General features: G+C 50.7%; 1 protein-coding gene across 5 annotated transcripts in view; it reads right to left on the bottom strand.

Moving 5' to 3' along the window:
- Positions 1 to 22,459, bottom strand: part of LOC128268828 (thyrotroph embryonic factor) — an 84,789-nt gene that overhangs the window by 52,576 nt on the left and 9,754 nt on the right. For 2 of the 5 annotated variants that reach the window (XM_053006086.1, XM_053006085.1), the window contains exon 2: positions 2,862 to 2,870. The exons of the other annotated variants lie outside the window; for them this stretch is intronic. In XM_053006086.1, coding sequence (XP_052862046.1) covers positions 2,862 to 2,870 — 9 coding nt within the window. The remainder of the gene's footprint in view (positions 1 to 2,861; positions 2,871 to 22,459) is intronic. 5 annotated transcript variants of the gene reach the window in all.

Consider the following 22,459-nt stretch of genomic DNA (forward strand, 5'->3'; position numbering starts at 1 on the left):
GTTTCCGCAAACCCTCGGAAAAACGACGTCGCCGACTCTGGAGCCGACTCAAGAACGAGGCAGAAGGCCCCGGATGCGATAACGACAACGGATGGGTGGGTTGAAAAGTGCGAATCGGATGTCTTGACTTTTGCGGGAAACGGATTTTGCCGTTTCAACCGTTCGTTTCGCGCTCAGCGGACCATCACAAAGATGAAAGATTTAATGGATCTGTATAGACAATTGGCACCATCTTGCCTGCCCTGCCTGCCTTTCGGGTGGTTTTCGATCTGTTTTCACGGCGCGCTGGAAATGTGCTTTGAAATGATTGCATGTGACCTACATATCCCGGTCCGTGATCCGTGCCCCCATTCAGCAGCCCCGGAGCACTCGAAGTTGTGAATAGTTTCGATTTTTTTCGACGAAACTTTGCACGATTCGCGTGTCATCACCCATCGCGTTCCTACGCCTCTCAGCGGCTGGATCATTTGAGATCCTTCAAATGTTGTTTCAATGCGAGAATCATAAAATCGCTCCCATTTGCATGCGGCACACGCTCATCCCGGAACCAACGGATCGCGCAGATGGCCAACGAAGTGAGGTTCAAGTTTTAACGGGTTTATTCATTATTTACCAAACACTTCACTGGCGGCCGCTCCCGGGTTCGCTATCTCATCGATATGGCCCCTAGAAACATTGATATTTTACTCACCTCAATAATCCAGACTTTCAACAATCACGGCACGGCACCAACCGTTTCGAAATTCGATGAAATATTCAACAACCCCAGCATCGCCCTGCGGGGAGCATCTCTGTGGCCACGCCGGGCCGGGATGGGTTTACTGAGCTATCGCTACGTGTGTCGAGCTCCCCGGTGGCTTACGGACGGTGATTTTTTTATGAAGTGAAGATAAACATTTGTAGCCCTTTTACGCCCAAAAGGCGGGCCCGTAATCCCGCAAAGATTCCCTTTCAATCCCAAGGGTTGGTCTTATAGTATTTGGAAATATCAACCCGAAAGGTTGGGTATCTGGTTCCAGCTGACGTAAATCGAGGGCCGACGGTCTGGAAGCTGGCCCGTATCAATTAATAGCCATGGCCAAGGGCACACACACGGGCAATTGTTTAAGCCGCAGGAAATCCACTTCTGGAGCTGGTTGACACCGGCTTTCCGGTGAAATTTATGGCACAGAAACAAAAGTTTTCATTCTAAATTTAAACACAAGTTAGCGCCGGTGACTAATAGAAGACCGAAGCCAGACCGGCAGGCCGGCAATTCTTTTACGGACCACTTAATTTGTAACCCACAGTCAATTCTACCGGACGGGCTTGACGGCGATTTTTCCGTTCAAGATTTATGCGCATCACGCGCAGAATCGGCGGCGAAGTTGTCTAATGCCGCCGTCAAACTTTCCACTTTCCCAACAATGCTTTCACGCCGTGTCCGTCGAGGCGTAGGTAGGACATTTTTTTCCTCCTCCGTCCGTCTAATGCTTTCGCTTCGAGTTACTACGGGTACACAAAAGTTATGCGCGCGTTTAAGTCAGTTTAACGTAAACGGGAAGAAGCACAAACACGCAGCGTCGTTAGCCGTCCCACCCGATAAATATCATGTCACAAGAAATGAGCACCAAACGCGAGGTGCCGGTGTCGCCGTCTGTTTCTTGCTGTCACCGGTTTTCTATTGGGGGAGAACAATCAAAGCACGTGTGCAGGATTAAGGAATTTGAACAACACATTCTTGAATCATGACATCGGTGAGCTCGCGGCACGACCAGATTCTGCCACTAATAATGTTCAGGGCACTTACTCGGTTCCAATTCCCCTCATAATGCGTGTTCCTAATACGTTAATCTGGCGATCCAGCTACTTCTGGAGAGCCCTCTCTGGTGACGCCCTTTTGCTTACCTGAATGAATGATATAAAAAGAAAGAACAAGGAATTAATACTTGTTTGGGTTCAAGTTACGTTCGGTGAATGTAAAGCGAATAAAATGGTTAGAAACCACCAGGTTACGGTCGGGAACGCGGGTTCCAACGGAACGGAAACCCCAGCGCCTGATTTATTGTAATCGTAAGGGAGGCCTTGGGACGAACGGCGAATCGATAGCCCTTCCGGACTGGCCCCCCGGGCCGAACCACTGACCTTCCCCTGCCAGAGCCGAGGGGGAACCTTCTTAACGCAATCAAGACGGAATTGATTTAGCGAAGGGAAAGGCAACAGAGCAAAGCCCGAAGGATGCCCGAATGCCCTTCCGAAAATTCCTTTTCCTATAAAGTTTTAATTTTCTTGGTCGATGGTCTGGCCTCGACCCACGCCCTGCCGACTGATCGACCGACCGACCGACGAAAGCCACCCTAATACGCGCCTGGGCCGTCATAAAATCCGGGGCGAGTTTGACATAAATAAATCACCTGACCATCAATATTAATCAAAATTCGACTGGCCGAAAAAAGGCAAAAGGCGATTGCCGGAAGTGGTTGCGTGTGTGACCCGAGACCCGACGGTGCCACCCTTTCCCGTTCTCGATATCCGGGGGCGCCTATCGTACGCATACGTACACACGTTCGTGTTAATGTGGCCCCTTTTTTGGGCCAGAAAACACTCGCCCGTGGGCTGCGCGTTGGAACGAATTTAATTGAAATATAATGGCCATAAAACAAGAAACACCGCGCCGCGCCGAAGAAACTCAACGAGGGCTCTCCAGGACCACCAACAAGGAGTCATAAATTTTGCTTCTACACGCGTCCTGTGGGACTCCAAACGAAAGGGGCTCCTAATAGCAGCAGTGGGCAGCTTCGGCCGATAGTCGCTCCAATCGGGGCCATAAAAAGAGTCCAATCAGTGCAGCTTACTGGCTTATCCACGGTGCGCACGAAAACGGTTGCTTTCTTGCACTGTCTTATCCTGTCGGACTAATGTCTAGCGGCGCAATACGGGGCACTAATCGAGTAAGGTGAAAGTAAAATTCAACCAATCATCGGATCTCCAAATAAGTGGAATATCCGCCGCGGATTGAACTCGGAATACTCTCGGAAAATGCATTGATTGAAAGGAAGCACCCGACATGGAATGGAAAATCCCGAACGGTCAACAAGAGCGCTCAAGAACCTGATATTCCCATCCCGTCGTCATCGACGTCAAAGTTTCGCTTCGTATCGTTCTTGGTCCCCGCGGACGAGCTGCCGAAAGTTTGCCCGTTTTGGGACATGCCTTGTTTTGAATGGCGGCTCCGGAGAGCGAAGCCACGTTTGCTGTGCATATCTTATTGCCCAACTGATTTTGGAATTCGCCCCGAAAAAAAAGGGTCACATGAAGAACGTGAAGATCGATCCTTTCCCCCGTAGAGTAGGGCTCCGTTCGGTAGGGAATGAGTAGGGCTCATTGTGTTTGGGAGCGGTTTAGCGGTGTGTACAATTTTATTGTTATTGCCTCGTATCAACAACCGAGAAAAATTGTCGAAACCGCCGCCAGGTTTGACGGCGGCGGCGGCGGCGGGCCACTAGCCCAGGGCCTCTAGGGAGCCAAATAAACGGTACGTGAATCGTGAACGGATTTCGAACGGTGCCATTTATTCACCGAGAACCACGGTCAACCGAGAGAGAGAGCCGAAGCGCCAAAGTACCCCGGGGGCATTGAAAATCGATGCCGAGAACTACAGCCCTAATGGTTCGTTGGCTATCATAACGAAAGGCCAACCGAAAGCAGACTCTTCGGTGGTTTAAGGACCCAGGACATACGCCGTTCGAATGGCGCGCCTGAATTGGAAATGAAAACTGTAGACTCGAATGAGGCATTCACCGTGTGCTGTGAGTTTCCGTGAATCAAATTATCGTCTTTTACGTGCTGTGGGTTTGGCACAAAATTTGTTCCCTTTCAGCATTCGTAGCGGTCCTTAAAGACCCACTCTGGATCCGGACCAGCTCTTGAGTTGCAAGACAAATGGAAACTGCACGTGCAGTTTGGGCTTGGGTTCCATAAGTAATGAGTAAGAAATTGCGATGCACTCACTTCCGTGGCCAGGGCTCGAAATTCTTGCCTCGCTCTACGTGACTGACCGTTTAGCGAGCGGCCCCCCCGCTCGTGGCCAAAGGTGTGAAAATTGGATCGGCAAGATAAGTGCCGACATCTCCTCGAGTCGGCTCGAAGGGTCCAACTGGTTTTCGCTTGCTGACCATGCCCCGGGCCAGTGTGACAATTTCCACGCCTCCGACGGAGCTTCGTTTAAACGGAGCATAATTTGCTCCACTTGCGATTGAACCCGTCGTTCGTTCGCAGGTAACGTCCGGTGCCACGTCAGGCATATCGGGGAGTCGTTTCTCTAGTTGCTTCTCTACGTTTGTGAAGAATATTGGGAAAAGCGCTCCGGAGCGGCCCAAGCAAATTGTGTACATTCCAATTAACACTTCCGGCCACAACCGGTGAGACAGAGAGACAGAGAGAGAGAAGCGTAAGCCTAGGTCTCTAAACTTATCCCGTTTCTCGGGTGCGAAGGACTCGAGGCAGCGACTCTGAAGGAGCGACTAGTAACATCATTATTTTCCGTCCGCCTTTCTGTCTCATCGTTTGCCTCCATTCATCTCTTTGGCGCCCCGAAGACGACCGGTGGACCCGCGAGTCTGTGTTTGCTTGGGACGCTGGATACACAGTTCTCGGGAAGGCTCGCTCGGTCCCGCTCTCTCACGGCGGCCGCCGCCGAAGTCGAAGTGCTGATGCCACGAATTTATAATTTAATTTGATATAAGCCGCTAACCGGCGGTGCACGGTTAGCAAACAGCCCGACCGATGATCTATTTTCGTTGGAAAGCGAGCAAATGTCGCGCCCGGCTCGCTCTCCATGGCTCCCGCTGTCGATCCACCTATGAGCCACGGCCACGGCGAGTTTCTGGCTGGCGGAGGATATATTTTCGTTTATTCCGATCCGATCGAAACTCGAGCTTTTATGTTCCCGGTGAGTGATTGGCAAGGCGTTTCACGAGTGGGCACATCTGGTGCACGTCGCACGGGGCTAGAGTCGTCCGGACGAACCATCAAAATGTGATAGTTCAACCGAACCATTCATCACTTCGTGTGGTCCTACTTTTATGCGCCGTCCGTCCGACCGGTGCACTTAGCGTTTACTGCGGTGCAAAAGTGCATAAGTGATTGAGTGCTGGTTGCATTCGAAATGGCATCCGTAGCACGACGACGCCGGCCATAACACGCCGGACTGTGCGATGCGTGCGGTGGGAAAACAATTTCTCTCTCGAGTAACATAAATAGCTCCCCCCGGGGGTATCATGGCAACATACTCCGGTGCGAGCGTCTTCAATAAAAGCGAGAAAAATACCCGGACCTGCCCCTCATCAGTATGCAGGGACGCTTCCGGTTCCTTCAGGGTGGCGGGTGGTGGCCACTCGTGCCCAAGTGGTGCGGTGGCTCACTTAAGGGTTCTATTTTCCATTTCGCGTCGAACATTGATTAGCTTTTCGCTCGCTCGGGACCGAGTATTTTGTTATTTTCTCAAAATCGTTCGCTTCGTTCGCGTCGTTTGCTGGTCGCGTTCCGGCGACATTATGCTTATTGATAGGCTAACGTCACCATAAACATTGGCTACCATTTTGAATCGCCCCAGCAAAAAAACGCATCCCACACTCGGTCGGTGGTAAGATGCTGAATTTATGCTCGAAACATTGTGTCACGTAGCCGTTTTAGGGGTTTTGGGCCACTTTACTCGCTGCCTGTAACGCGTCGATATCCGACAACGGTCTACTTATGGATAAAATAATAAATTCAAACGTTAAGGTGTCTTCATTTGTGGTCGATTACTGGCAGGAATTAATCATAAACGGCACCGTTAATACGTTCCAACTCATCATGTGCCAGATAAAGGCGTACTTCTTGCGGTCTGCAGCGAACGGGTACGCCGCCGCCAGCTTGGATAAATAATCACATTCGTTTGATTTACGTTTCCCGAAAAGTCTTGAAGCCGTCACGTTGCCTTAGACCTCCTCCGGTTCCGGTTTATCACCCATAATAAACATCGCAGTAGCCGTCATTTTTGCACAAATTTCTGGCCCCTTTGACTAATGTCGGCAATTCCGAACATCAATCGTCGCAAGTTGAACATCAATAATGTCAAAGGTAAGCGAAATGCTGCACTATTGGCCACAAAACTTGCTTTGCAAATCAATGAACGTCTTAAGGAAAGAAACGGGATGGAAACGAGCTGTTCCTAAATAGATTCCTCGTGCAACCGGAGAGCCCGAGGCTTTCCAACCAATTTCAGCCGCCTTTTCTTGGCCAATCGAAACCACTCTCACCACTCTCTCATCTTTGGTCCTTTGTTTGACTTAATCTTTGCTTTCTCGGAATCATTACCCTCATCAGCGGACGATTTCCATTGGCCTGTGGCGTGTTTTCCCCCTTGCGCCCGTTGCGCTGACTCATTTCATTTCGATTCATTATCGCACGGATCCCATCGGATGCTGTTGCTGGTGCTGGCACCTGCCAAAACGCGGAATGGAAACCCGGTCGTCGTCGTCGGTCTGCTGATCCCGGTCGTAAGCTTGGTTTTATAAAAGGATAATTTAATAAAAATAAGCTCGACTAATTAATCCTCACGGAACGGTGTGTCTGGTCGGTGTGTGTCACTAAAAGACCGGAGCCCACATAAACCTGCGAGTTGATGTCGGGTTCGTTCGTGAATAGGGCGGAACCTTTCGCGTCGCTTTCCGGCATTGGCCCCCCGTACGGATGGCACAAAAAGGAACTGCACGCAGCCGACCACACCAAAGGCCAACAAAGATTGTTAACGATTCTGGCGACCGACCGCTTCAGATTTGGAACGGCAAAACGGCCGTCCCTGCCTTCGGAAAATGGAACCCGAAACGGCCCTGGAATGGAGGGAGAAACTGCAAACGAATGTTAATTTCGTGGCACCGTCCGAACCGAAAATCGAAATTGGATTCCCTGCGTCGGAGCTAACTTCTCACCTCGGCGGGCGAAAGTGAAAGGAAAAAACCCTGGCCCCCGCCGCCATTATTATACACCAGGATTTTTCTCCGTTATCCGTTCCCTTGGCTTTCGCTTCATTTTGCTCTTTTCGACGACGACAAATGAAAAACTTACTTTGTGTGTCAATTCCGTCCGCTCCCCCCGCTGTTGGCGAAACTAACGAAGCTAAAATTTATCTACAAATTAAAAGTTAACTAATTAGGAGTCAGCGTCATCACGCTGCTGGCAAACACGCTGCTGCAGAACCGGGCAAGATTCGCTGCGCTGCAGACAAATGCAGGCGGATCTCGTACATGAGTGTACCGGAGTGGAGCATAACCACCCCAGATCCCAGGCACCCCGGGCACACAGACCCAAATATCGTCCCCGGGTCTGGGGCGAATATTGAATGAAATTATGATTGCTAATTATAGGCGGTCGACCGAAAAGGTTGAGCAGCGAAAATTAACGGAGACGGTTGGGAAATCGTAAAATACAGTTGAGCACGGTTCGGTGGCCAAAAGCGAATTACAACGCGGGGCACACAGTTACGGGTCACAATTGTTAAAAGCACAACCAACCTGCGCGAAAGGGCAAAAGGAGAATCAGAGTTTTAAATATCTTTAAAACGCTCATTCACGGATCGCCGCCAGAGAAGTCTATCCGGCGCAGGTTTCATTCACTTCACGAACCAATCTATCTGCATCCGATGTTCGCGATGTTCGCGTGTCATTAAAGCGCCCATCACATTATGCTCGGCCCAGGACCGACAGCCGCTAATCTGGGTGGACTTCGAAGCATGTAGATCGGCTTAATGGAGCATGCGGTGCGGTGCGTCGGCAACGCGCAGCTCTTTCGATTTTTTACTGTCACCTGTCACGGGCGGAGTTGTGTTGAATGATATTTGCCCGTATTACGACGGGCTCAACCTTTGGGCCCTTCGGGGTGGCAGCCAAGCTGATGCGACGGCCGAGACAAAATGTATGTTTCTATTAATAATTCGATAGAGTGAGCAGTTCTCACATGCAAATAGCAGCCAGACAGCCCCAGAGCCAGCAACGTGCGATAAGCATTTAGCCAATTAAGTGGCCACTAATTATGAGAAATTGTTTTTCTCTGCCGCACGAGCGCTGCATTAAAACCGGCCCTCTTGCGCTCGATGTAATCATCAGAAAATCGAAGAAAAAGAGCGCAATGTGCCAGGAAGCGTCGAGGGAAACATTCAAGCTTATCTTAATAAATCTAGAATGGCCGCAGGGCAAGCAAGTGAACAACGCGCACAGTGCCATAGGCGAAAGTGCAAACACGTTGACGCTCTCCACACTCTAGGCCAGGCACCTGGAGCATAATTTATTATTTCTATTATGGGCTCGGGACAACCGGCCTCTCGAGCACACTCTGCCCAACGGCGACCATCGCGGCTTGAGGCCGGCGAACGAGAAATTGCAATATGTAACAATGATATTAATTATTAATTAATGAACAAGGCCCCCGGACACATTGGGCTCTTGTCGCCCTGGGGACATGAAAAATGATCGAAATTTGGCCACTACGCCCAGGCCCAGGACATTTATGGCCGTTACAGTACAGAGTATATTGAGGAATATTGTCTGATAAATTGTTGGCATAAAAAGTACGCAATCATGACGAAGTACAACCGACTGAACATAATTCGGCATTAGCTGCACAACAACCTCCTTACGATGTGCAATCGATTTGTGCAATTTGGTTGAAAATTTGATGCATTGCGGGCGACGGGCCCCGCCCCGAATGCATTCCCCGCGTAGTGCCACTCATGCGGTCACGTTTTTCCGATTTAGCTCCCTGGTACGTTCTGCGAGCGTTCCTTAACCACGAGAACCAGTCCCGTTGTCGGGCGAACGGCGAACCATACACGAACTCGTACGCGGTCGAAACGGACCTCGGGTCGTCGTCGTCGTCGCAGACGAGGAAAAACTCCCCGATTTTCCGCCCCCGGAACGATGTGGCGCAGCGAAAAATTAATGAGACGTGTAATTTTCCAAATCCGCAGCGAAACTCACGTCCTCAGAGTCCGGTGCCGGTGGTCCGGGTCTGACAGAAGAAACTCGAACCCGCGCGCGGCTCACGGAAAAGATCAATATGCAAAAATTCCAAAATAAACGAGCGCAACTTTTCCGTTTGCGTTTGCGGCCCTTTTTCTGTCTCTGCGGTCAAATAGTAATAGTTTTGGGGCATGGTTAGCGCAGGGACAAAGCAGGGACAAAACGCAGCAGAATGTGCAGCGCCACTCACAGATTTTTGGGGGGGTTTGGCTTAAACATGTCCGCCATTCGCCGGGCTTCAAAGTGTAATGGGTCCCACGTGAGTGTAGCGCCAATTTAAGGCTACATAAATGACCGCCTCTCTCGGTGCATTTTCTTCAAACTTTGTTTTTGCTTCGCGGAATCATTCGGACATGCTGAAGCCGGGACTTTCCACCCTCGGGAGGGCCATGCAAAAAACCGTGCGCTGGAGAAACTAAGTAAACTAAGGGACGATAAAAACACCTCCCACATGGCGCCCGCCATGCTGCTCCACCGGATCGTAAATTGCTGTGGTTGGACATTATCAAGATTCATTTCCGTGCAGTCGCAGCCCGCCAAGGTTCCCAGCCCGCCTGTCCAACACAATCTGCGAAAAGCCGACTACGACTTTTTGGCGATGGGGCAGACTTGGGACACACCGGCCTCGGTGCTGTTCTTTTTCCATCGCATCCCATTTCGGGTACGGCTTGTCGGGGATGAAAGTAAATTTATTTTTATGACACAATCAAAGCGAAATGGTACATTGTCAGAGGGGGCCGTAAAGCGTGTGAACAAACAGTCTCGGGGCGCTCCAATCCAATTGCACTAGGCAAAGTTCCCGGTAGAAAACTAAACGCCACAACCCGCCGCCGTCAAGTTTGAATATTTTACGACAAACGCCACCAACTGCATTCGGTTCGGATTTAAGGATTTCAAGGACTAGTCCCTTGGGCTGCGCCAACAACAAGCGCCTATTCAGCAGCAGTCACCGTCACCGGGTACGTGGGCTTAAATTGTGAAAAATTGAAATTCAAGGCACCGGAAGGCAACACATACACCAGAGGCACCATCTTTCAAAAAGATTATTATCGAAACAGCATTACGGAGCGGCGCAGGGCGGGCACCGGAAGCCTCTTCCGCCCAAAACAGGCTATGGCTTTATCGGTCCTACGTCCCACAATTTTCTTGCTCAACTTAATTGTGTCTTCCAAACAGCGACCCGGATCCGGCTCCGGCAGGCACACGACCACACGTCGCTTCCGCTTTTTTGCGCTTCACTTTCTGCCGGTGGCCTTTCTGAAGAGCAACATATCGGAAAGCCATGGAGACATGCAGGCGTCCCGAAACTCTCCCTCTGGGCTGGGCTGAGCCACAAAACATTATGGACAAAAAAAAGAATGGAAAACAAACATATGTCCAGCCGCCTTCCGAGCGGACTCCCGGCGGCTTCGAAGACTGCCCCGAACACGGGCCACCGGGAAAAGTTATTTATTGCCAAAAGTGCACACATCATCATCATTGCAGCATGTTGCCGCGCGTGTATGAGCTATCTTTCACGGCGATCAGTGTTCTCGCTCCAGAACGCTCCACTACAGCGAAGCAAAAACTTCCTCCGCCCGAAGAGATTATTCCGCCAGAAAGTCAGTCCATTCCGGGCGCCCTGGGTTTCGGAAGGCATTGGCAACCGGGCGGGCTGGGCACTCTTCCGCTACCAAACAAGCCACCGAGCGAACGGCACAAAAATGTGTTTTCAATTTAAATTAGTTTGGAAAACTGTCAAACTGTGTTTGTTGAATTTAGCATCGCACGCGCCCAGAGGTCCCGGGCCGGCCGGGGGGGCCAACGGAAACCGATCCTCGCAATAACTTTTCCTTCCAAATGGACCGCCCGAAATCGAACGGCACTTTTTCGGCATCGACTTTTCCATCATTTATTTTTCCATAAATGGGCCCCGGCCCGGCGAAAGGACGAAATCTTCGTCGACAAACATTACGGGTGGGCCAAGGGTCCGTGTGCCTCCGTTGGGGCCTTTGGGGCCCGGGAGAGATCGGAATATTTCAAAATGTAATAACAAATTCGCAATTCGCCACCGGCGGGTCCTGCTGCCGGTTGGCTTGGCTTCCTTGCTGCCGTCACCACACATACACCTCACAGGCCATTGAGCAGAGGCCGCGTGTATTCGATGACAAACGATGCCCATCCATCCCAGGGCGGGAACGAGAGGGGGTTATTGCGCACACAGATTGTTGATTCATTGGTCGAAGAGCGGATTGTAATCGTATCCTGGCGGCGGCCTGGGGCGAAAGGACAGGTGCCGAGGAACGGGTTTTATGGATTTATGCAAATCGATCTCGGATTATCCTTACAGGCCTATTTCTCTTTTTGTGCGTCCGGGCGACTGGTTGTGGCCGAAGATGACAAAATGTAAATGATCTGTATCATTTACAAAGAGCCTTTCCAATTCAGAACCACTCCTGAGAGGACCCACGGGCACATTCCTTCGAGTAAAGCGTTGTCCAGCCTGCCTGCATTCATGAACCCAAAATTATAATTTTCTTGTTAAAGTGGTCAACCTTTGGCCGGAATTCCGATTGTCAGCAAAGGCCCCCAGTTTTTGGCAAGCCGCTCAACCACTCCCAAAGCATGACAAGCGCAAAACCCGAGCGAGGTTGATTGATTCCTGCATATTTTTCCTAAACTGGGCCCAGACATTCTGCTGACTGGCTGCTGGCGGTTGGACAGGAATTTGGCAAATTAGTCAACAACTAACTCCATCGGGTTCCAGTCGGTAAGCTCCGCCTTTGGCACTCAGCACCATTTAGCACCCGTCCCGGCTTGGCATTTCCCAAACCCGGGGTTGAGCTTCAAACGAATTCTCGTCCTCCTAGTGGCAATTCCTGGTGTAAATTGACTTCAGTGCGAAACACGATACGTCCCGTCGTTGGGCCAACCGTTCGATGTTTGGATGGACGGCCGAAAAATAGCATTGCAACGGTTTCTGGTCCTCACCCTGGGCTACGGTTACCGGAGCAATGCCGGAGCGTTACAATGCCGGTGCGTCAACAAAAGCATAGTTTGTAACAACAGTAGAGTTTTGGCCACCCGAGTGGCCACGAACGCCGCATAGTGCACCTGCGGGCACGACAACGAATCGATCGACTCGAAACCCGACGACCGACGACTGCGACACTCGGTCGGCCACCGGGTGTCACACACCGTTTTCCTGACGACGGTCGTCGGGAAAACGGCCCCTGTCAAGGCGGCCGCCGCACAGCACGGAAAATGGCCACCGTCACCGGGCGTCACGGACCGAAGAACAGATTTTATTTTCGGCAACTTAATGAAATACCGAGAAATGTGTGTTCGTCGTCTCGCGGGCCGATCGTCCTCCCGAGTCCCCCCCTGGGTTTGTGCGCACAGAAAGAGAAGAGAGGCCGAAGATGTGTTGTCGAACATCGCGGGTTTTGTCGCAGGTTCCGCCCCGCGCACCCGGACCAAAACTGCACTCGCCCGCCACCGAGCGCCGATGACGTACGCCGAGCGCGTTCCGGATGAGACCACGCACGGGACACCGACGGGTCTTGTGTGAGTTAGAACATTTCTTGGCGTGCGTCGGTGCCAACGTCAGACGCGAATCACGTGGCCCCTCGGAGATGACGGCAGTTGGGAAAACTTTGCCACCAACACCCCTCGTTCATCCGTTCTGTCGGGCATTTTCCTCCGTTTTGTTTGCCCCGAACCATCATGATCCGGCATCATGATCTTATCGCCGGATGTTAGTCTAGCAGAAAGGCCGGTTTTTCCATCAGAACGACTGTTGCGTGTGGCCGAGCCGCGTCCCATCAGGAGCAGCGTGCGGGTCTTTGGCCTCCGCCGAAAAGGGCCTTCATGAGGATGGGAGTTAAGGAACTCTATCTTGACGGATGCTCGATGCGGCGTTCTCTCGGCGCTCTCCACCAGAAAGCGGCCGATGCTAAATCAGGCCCATCAAGCCTGAGGCAAATGCCACTCAACTAATTTTACCGTGGGGCTAATTTTAACCCACCACACCAAACCGAGCCGAGCGCTGAGCACCATACCAACACCAGCGCGGACTCACTTCAACCGAAGGCGGATTAATGCTTCGAATGCGACGACGACGACGACGACGTTTCCCAACACGTTCCTGTCTCGCTCCGTCTCACGCATTGTTTTCGGGGTCCCCGTCGCAATTGTTGCCATGTTTTCGGTCGGTGAGGATTTATAATATGTTTGCAGAAACAAAGCGCACACCCGACACCAAGACACCGAGCACAAGGGGCCGCAGCACGTGTGCGCTGGCGTCCGATGCTTTGCGCGGTGCAGCAAAACGGATCTGAGGCAGGACGTTTGACAGTTCGTGTAATGCGTCAGTGTTTGCGCTTTTGCGTGTACGCTCCTTACGCACGCAATGATATGATTTAACGGTGGCAGATGATGGAACCCGTCCAACCGCATTCAACCGGCTCTGACGGCGTGATTTACTCTGACGGGCTCATTTCGGGATGTTTATGCCTTGAGAATCCGAGTGTTAAAAATATGGCAGTACCTGCCGATTGAAACTGCTTCGGAATCGCACCAAATACTTGTCAGGACTTGGTTTTAGAAGATCGCAGTGCTTTAAGTGGTTTAACAAATTTCAAAATGGCGATTTTGACTTAACAAACAAAAAGCGTCGAAGGACTCATAAAAACGGACTTTCCGATAGGACCAGAAAGGTGTGGTGTATCACAAACTCCTAAAACCTGATGAAAACAGTAAGTCAGATCGCTACGGACAACGGAATCGCTACGGACATCGCTAGTACGGATCGCTACGGAGCAATTTGAACCATGCATTGATCGAAAAACGACCAAAATACAGTTTCTAGTATCCCGAATGGAGGCGCCTGGTGGGGCACAATGGCAATAAAACCTGGCGTCTCCATTACCCCCAATGTAAAACTGTTTCAGGCTTTTATCAAATCACATCAAATCAAATCACACAAATCAATCAGCTGCTATTCCTCCCGGCTGTATTCAGCAGACTTAGATCTTTAAGAATATCATTCTTTTAAATCGATGGGACACGTATTGTCGTAAGTCGAAATTGAATGACTAATTAGTTTACTTAAAAAGACGAAGGATTCTTTCGATTGGGACTCCACTATTTAGCAGAGAGATAGGAGAAATTTTATAACCATTTTTGTTGTTGTTAAAAACAGTACGATTCTCAATGTATAATCCTGCTCAATTTGAGTCTCTCCTGCTACATTGTTCGGCGAGGATCGCTTCAAACGAAGGTCGATCGCCACTTCTCCCGTAGCACCGCTAGTTGTCACCAAATTCAATCAAAATAACCCCGGAAGTCGCCCCGACGACAACGGCGACTTATCTCCGTCCTACTCCAGCCTTCCAGCCACACGTCCTCGACCTGGGGCCCGCGTTGCTTTGCGAGAAAATCCAATCGAAGCCAAAAATTCAAACTCGCTTCGTTTTTCTTTATTCCGCGGGCTTGCCACCCGCGCTCGCGCGCCCTGTCAAAGCCACGAAATTTCCCGATCGGCGTCCCGATAACGACCAGTGACAGGCCGAGCGTCAGGCGCGCGGCAGGGAACGACAGAGTCCCCAAAAGAGACTGCCTTTCTTTCGCCTCGGCGGCTGGCAACGCTCCAAAACGGTGTTACAGTTTACATTTTTGTTTGTGCCATATCAGCCGTACTTCGACTTCCTGCACTGCACGGCACTGCTGCTGCTGCGCCGGTGCAGCTCGGCCTCGATGTAGTGGACGTGAAGAAATAGCCTTCATAACTCAGCACTATTTTGCTATCCGCGCCCCACCGAAAGAGGACCTCGAGGAAGGCTCCCACACAAAACCTTCGCCGGAGACGGCTGCTTCGGGTGCGGCGGATCCAGCAGAAAAGCTGAGAGCGGGAAAAAGCGACGCCAACAAAGAAGGGGACCGCTGCCCTTCCTCTCGTAGTTCGTCGCTCGTAATCATTCTTTTTGGACGCCCCGGGAGCCGCCTTTTCACTGGAGCAACATTAGCCCTGATGCACATTCCGGGAATGGAAAGTTGCCGTCGGCTGGGGTGCGCGGTGCGCGGCAATAATTTGCCATATCCACCGGGGTTCCTGGTGATTGCAGAATTCGACAGGCGACTTGGCACCGGCAATGCGGCAAAAGCAAATGTAATCACAACACAAGCGCCGCACCCGGCCCTTCTTTTCTTGCGCCAGCGCGCGCGCGCGCTGTTTGTTGTTTTGCTTGAGATAATTTTCTTTTACCGGCGTTCCGTCGATTACATTACGACGGGACCATTCGGGACGACGCGTCGCGCCATTCGGGGTGGCATAGAGCGGGACATAAATTTTATCTCAAAAACCGCGCATCTCATCAAACGGCAGAAAGACATTGCCGACCCAAAACACATTCCCAGTCACATGACTGCTCGCTCTCAACACATGCTCTCGAGCGCTGCAAATGGCTTTGAAATAAATTAATGCTACAATGCGAAAACAAACTCGAGGGCATCGCTAAGGGCCGCCACGTGCCGTTTATCGAAACAATCCGGCCAGCCGAACAAATGGCGCAAAAATAAATGCTCAAGCTGAGTTTTGGTTTTTCGAGAAAGCTTCCATCATATTTCAAGCCACCAAATGTGCAACCTTCGAGGCCCCTCACGTCTTCACGCTGCAGTGGGATTGGGAAAATGTATCAATGAGTAATCGCTTTCCGTCGCGGATGCGTCATGCACTGCAGCTGCACTTGCACTTCCTTCGTGCGAGAAATGAAAGACGATTTTCTGACCATTTCGGTGACCGCACCATCGATCATCGCACCCTGGGCCTGTCGTTCCAAAAGGATGCTTGCCTGCGCAACAATGTAGCTCGCCAGCAAACGTCAGTCGAATGTGTCCAAAGTGCCCGCCGACTGTGGTAATGGATTTGGGTACAAAAATATTCCGAACCGGAACGGACCAACATTGTAACGTTCAGATCGAGTTGGAGCATAAAATCTCATTCATCGAAATTCATCGCTCATAAAACATTCATCGAGAGTTAATTATTTTGAAATTCACCTGAACCGTGCCGTGCGGTGTGAATCAATAAACATGTTAATAATAAACTCTCGACTAATTTGAAAGAGAATTAATCTCCCGTTCGGCCCACCACACGGCCCTGGCCCGGCTCTGTTTAGAAGAAAAGTGTGAAGACGATGAGACCGCAAAAACCAATGCCCATTAAACCAATGGGGAGAACACCTAGTGTTTCATAGGCTCGGGGAACAAACGCATAAAAATGTCGCATCATAAATCATGAGCATCGTTGGTGGTGGCGGCGGCGGCGGTGGTCCTCTACAACGATCGCGCAAGATCATCCCACGAGATCGAGCGTTGGCGGTTGGTGGTGGTGTGCTGAGTGTGGGCTGAGGAAACTCAGTAGGCGTGAAAAACATGGTTGCTAAGAAAACAGCCTCCATTTTTCACACCTTCGACTTGCGAAGACCGCGTGCGGACCGAGCGACCGAGCGATTCGCCTGTCAGCAACTCTGGCCACCGGCCATTGTGTCGGTGGCCAGTCAGTGTGATGCAAAGTAAACATCCGAAACATAGCACTTTTTTATACCACCATCCAATCCAGTGTGATTAGAATTCATAACAATTAAAAGCTTGCTCGTTCGTTCGTACTTTGTAACAATCCGTTCCGTGGGTGACTCAATCGTCGTTAAAATCGAAAAAAAGAAGAGACCATTCCGTCGATTGCCAATTGAGTGACAGTCGACACATTCCGATGGGCGCCGAATAAACGACGGCAAAAGTCGGGGCAAAAGTCATCCGCAAACCCGTCACCGCTTAGACGTCCGCAGCCACGGTCGGACGAGTGCGTAGTTTGGGAGACGAAAATGACGGAAAAGCGTCGAGTTCTGACGGGGGAAAATAATGACGACGTCGCGTCGCAGTTGCCACGCTCGAAAGGATCGCTTGGCCGCGCCCGAAACCTGTCTTTCGCAAGGATCCATTTGCCATCCACCACGGAAATGAATCACGCATCACGACGCGGGTCTTGTGGTCGATTTCCATGTGCAAAGCGCGTGCATTAGCAGCCCGAGGGGACTCAGGCGGGATGTGTTTGTGTATTTTTAGCGTTCATTTTTTTCCACCGATGATGGATTTGACTAGCAGAACGTTCGGCAGCTCTGGTTCGCCTTGAACCGTGTCTCTTTGCATTGACGGGCGGTCATTTAGAAAATAATGTTCTTACCCACTACGCGCTCTCAATGCCAACCGCTCGAAACTTACCTGCAAAGAAAACACAAAATCCCGATTAAAATTTGTTGCATTAGCATCATAAAGAATACGCCCGTTCGCCCGCTATCGGAACCACCGATTCCCTGCACTTTCAAAGGGCTGGCCACAAAATGGGTCCCATAAATTACCGCGCAAAAACCAGTGGCATGTTGACAAAGCGGTCGCATCCGCGAAGGGAAACCCCGTGCTCCTCTCTATAAAACCGCTGAGCCAACAACCGATTCGAACGATAAACGTAAAGACGACAGCTTCATTAGCCCCACGAACGCCGCTCGCCGTACGATAAATTAGACGACAAATAGGTCCGATAATTTGTTATCGTTTGACATCGTGTTGCAAACCGCGAGCGAGCGAGCGAACGAGGGAACGCGCGAGGTCCCGCGCGCCTTATGCTGTGAAGGAATCGCACAAGGATTCTCGACGCCACCGCCACGGCCGAAACGCCGTCGGCAGGCACTGAAGCGCATAATCTGCGCCGCAAGGGCGCAGCATATGACCTCATTATCACCCATTCGGTAAACATAAGGAGAACATAAATTTTCGATCCCCTTCGCTTATTTCTCGGGGAGTTTTTCTTAGTCTTTCGGTGCGGCGAGGGCTCTGTCGTTCGCTGTCAGTGAAAGGGATCTCGGAGCATCTTCTTTGAAAAAATCTCAGAAAGAACGGATTCTAACCCGAAGCCATTTTTAACCGCCCTAACTAAGGATAACGACGTAGATGATAGCAAACACCCTCGGAGTTAACTGAAATGCTCGCAAAAGACCTGTGCAAAATGGTCTGTGGACATAACAAAACTACTTTATTCCGAGCACATTTCAACCTCATGCCCGCTCTTTCAGTGGAAGTAAATTGAAAAGTGCTGGCAATCCGATAAAGTCAACCGACAATCTTTGCTGGGGCCATTAATTCCAAAGCTTGTTCCCGTACACCACTGCTGCACGGACTGCACCACACCGCACCGAATGGATGGCCGTCATAAGTCAGTTCTAGCTTCAGCTGAATGGCATTCCAATCCTGCCTGCCGGTGGCCACCGATATTGGATCGATCCGATCCTCGCAATTGATGGGCTTCACTAGCTCGGACGGTCAAACAACGCAGACAGTGACCACCGTGGCCGGGCTGGTCAACATTTTATCGGGCTCCCGGCGTAATGAAATAATGTCAGATAATTGCCAATAAATTACAAGGATTGTAATAGACCCCGGCCCGGTCCCGGCTCTCGGACCGACCGACCCACCCAATCGTAACGGTTACTGTCCAGCGATTTGGTCGATTGCACTCTCTGCCTTCGTGGCCCTATGCAAACGATGTTGGAAAAGGATTGCCCTTGGCTTGTGTTGTCCGCAGTAAAGCCGTTGGAAAAGGCCGCAGTTTCTAGTTTAAATTTTACATCATTCAATCAATAATCAGTGCAAGTAGTTTTCTAAATGGTTCCGAAAGCGAATAACGAACAATTTAGATTCGGCACAAAGCGGCTTACATTATAGCATACAGTTTACATACTTAATTTCGAGAGGCCGATTTACTGCCATAAATTAAATGTCTAACCATTATTCTCATGTGATAATTGACAACCGAAGAATATTTATTATGCTGCTCGGAAACAATCTTATTCTGCAGGTTCCGCGACGCTGCCACAGAAGATCTAAATAAAGCCTCCGATTAACCAACCATCGCAGCCTTACTATGTAACGGAAAGTAACTGTATTTCGACACCGCTCGGGCGCCGGGTTCTTGGAGACCCAAAGCGGAACCAAAGATAAGCCGTGCTCATCCTGACAGGCCGAGTGGCAAATGACCATAAATCATCCACTAAAACGCCGAGATGTATGAGAGGAACCCATTGAATGAGTCCACAATCAGGCCACCCCGTTTCTGGGGCCTCGGAGTTTCCGCTCCAACGAGCGGCCAGCCAGACCCGGCTTGCCAGCCAGAAGAGCGACGGAAACCGAGAAATGTTCGCCACGAAACGGGCGGCCAGAATTCTGGCAATTGGAAATGACATTTCGATTTATTTTTCTGACAGTTCCGCTTCAGACTTTCGCCACATTCGGGGCCAATGTAACGGTGGCGGTGGTACCACGAAGCCAACATGAAGTGTTCCGACTCGCGAAGGGGGCCTCGGCTGTGTCCGTAATCAACTCCATCGGAGCGACTGGTAGCTCCACTAGAGCCGCCAACACGAGCTCGGTACACGAGTATTTAGTGTTATATTTATTACTCCAAAAACATCGTTGCTGTTCCCGCTTGTGTTCCAAAGATCCCAAGTAAAACACCCAACAGTTGTACTTACTGACCCCCCAGCGGCAGCGGCAGAATGTCCAACGAACCCGATTGCTCGCTTACAAACGATCGGGGTTCACGCCAACGGAGTGATGGGACACAATCAATCAATTTCAACGACGCTCCCGATTTCCGAGGATGAAATGGTTTGTGACCACACAGTCCAAAGCGCGTTCTTTTTTTTCTTCGTTGAGAGTTAGGACAAAAGAAAGAAAAATGGCCACAGCATAGCCATTAAAGTCCATCAACGATTGCTACACCAAGGGGTCGGCAATGAGCTGGAAACAAGATTAATCAACGGTTGGAGAGCGATTGAGAGCAAAAAACAGAGGATTACATTTGTGGAAAATTGTACAAGTTTTTCGCGAAAAGCATAACTAGCGAAGGAGACGCCTGGTCGTTCATACATTTCATTGAAACGCGGATTTTTGCAAAAACGATGAAGGAGACGCCTGGTCGTTCACACATTTTTTTGGCCCTCGTTACAGAAAATGCGAATTTTTGGCCGAAACCCCTTGTGGCACAACAAAGAACGCACACAGGCCAAGCTGTGGCTTAATCTGGTTTTTACCGGCCACCGACAGCCACCGACTGTTTGTGGTCGGTGGATTGGCCATCAAACGGTTGCCGCGGCCCAAAACAATCGCCAAATTAATCAATCTTCTCGCTCCCAAACAAATTTCTTCACAAACGCCGAACAGTGCAACAGCATACCACCCACAACACACCACTGGCCACCCACCCTCTCCTCCTCCGATCGTCGATCCCGTGATCGACGATAGGTCAGTACTATTTATATACCATGCAGCAGATCAATTCGCGCAGAGAGAGAGAGAGAGAGATCACATACGAGTGTTTGTAGTAGAAGGGACCGAGAAGTAACCACGATGGAGGGGCTTGGTATTGGTGATGGCAAACAACTCCTCGAAGAACAGCGATCGCGATCACCAATCGTGGTTCTAACTAATTCGATTGAAGAGCAATCGATTGAACCAGCTACACCAGCTCAGAAGCGAAAAATTCGACGATCTCGAAGCGCGTCGGTGCTGCTGTTTCCAATCACCACAGTCAATTCACTGATGGCTCTTGATCAACTGTCTATGTGTGTGTGTACGTCGTATCACGTCATTCGCTTGGCGATGAAATTGGCGGAAGAAATTCCTGACCCGTTCGAGGTTAACCGGTCTTCGAGTTAGCGGAGGCGATCGCTACGAACCAGCGATCGGTCAGCGACGAAACAATTCGCCGAAAAATAAGCCAATCTGTCGTTGTCAGAATATCTTGAAGATCACTTGATGCAACATTGGCACTCATAAAAAGGCACTTCCTGTTAATCGGATGGCGGACAGTCGACTCGAGTCGCACTCGGAATCCAGTGTTTGCCTGTGGCTTACGGAGAGTAAATACGAGCCCCGCGAGTAGTCTGTGACAAGTAAATGAATTATTGCAGCAATACGCACAACAATCTGATCGGGCCACGACTGATACGGCAATCTATGGTCGCGTTATCAATCACTCATCGCGCCCCGAGACCGAGTCGTCACTTCGGTCGACCGAGACCGGCTTGCTGCTGTGCGCCATCGGATGCCATCCATCAATTGAGTGTCTTATGCCCGAGGGCCGAGGCCGCACGATGCTCGCCCGGTGCGTGTGTAGCAACATAGCGCCGCCGCCCGTCCTCGATGCACACCCTTGAATTGGCCACCATCGAAGGTGATAAGTGATTCCCCCCTGTTTGCGTTCATCCAGTGTGTGTGCTCCGGTTGAAATATAAATCAATTATAGTTTATTGCTAATTGACTGACTCCATCCTTTCGCACCGGTGTTACTTTTCTGTCTCTGTCTGTGTTGGTACGAGCGACTGCTTCGAGGTCTATCTAGGGCGCTTAGAGGAACTGATACGGGAGCCCGCACGGTGCCGAGCGACTGTGAAATCGTCGTCTCGTCAGCAAACAAACTTATTACCGAGAGCGTGTGAATGATGTTGAAAAATATGTCGAACATCTCGCACAGAAAGAGGTTTCCCACCTTATCACACGCGGACGTCAGATATGGTGAGGGAATTGTGGCATTCAGGAAGGGTTTGACTAAAAGATTTAAATACATTTTAAGGGCTAAAACGTTGATAAACTCTTTCACAAGATCCCAACACCCAAACACGCTCGGTTTGATGCCATAAAACGAGAGAGACCCCAATCCCAATTGCTAGACCAAACACTGGCACGCCTCTGAAGGCACGCACTACTGGCAACAATCAGCGCGTACCAGCCTCCAACCCATATTGGCCGTGAAATTCTTCATCACGGAGAAGAACGTTCTAGGCCGGCTGAGGGTAGTAAAAATTGATTGAGCAACAACTTGCCTGCCCGCCAGCACGGCCGCCTCTCGAGTTGGGCCTCCCGAACCCGAGCAGCAACGTCGCAAACACACGTCGTGGCCAATTCTTCAATCAACGAGTCATTCAAAGTATTTGAGCGCCTCTTGGCGTTTCACTATCAAACGCGCGATAACTGCTCGCCCAATGGGAAAGGGCTTGCAGGGCGGCTCGACCCTACAGAGTGGACCAGAATACTCGCGCACCTGGCGCCGAGGCATTCGATACCGATTGATAGTGTCAACAGAAGTTGTGTCACAATGGCGGGTTGAAAGGGTTTCGTTGTTTCGTTCGCTCTGAAGGGCCCAGCGTCTATCATTGAGGAAATAATGCCCTTACGCCTTGGCAGCTCTCCCGTGAGGCCCCAAGAACGGAAAAACTGTCTACAACGACTGCTTTCCAGGGGGCCGTCCCTTGGTTCCGTGTTTTGCTGCGGCCATGCCTCATGTCGATTAGTGTAGACAACATGTTTTCTCATAAAATGCTCATTAACAG

This window comes from Anopheles cruzii, chromosome 2, assembly GCF_943734635.1.
Source record: "Anopheles cruzii chromosome 2, idAnoCruzAS_RS32_06, whole genome shotgun sequence".
NCBI classification, from domain to species: domain Eukaryota; kingdom Metazoa; phylum Arthropoda; class Insecta; order Diptera; family Culicidae; genus Anopheles; species Anopheles cruzii.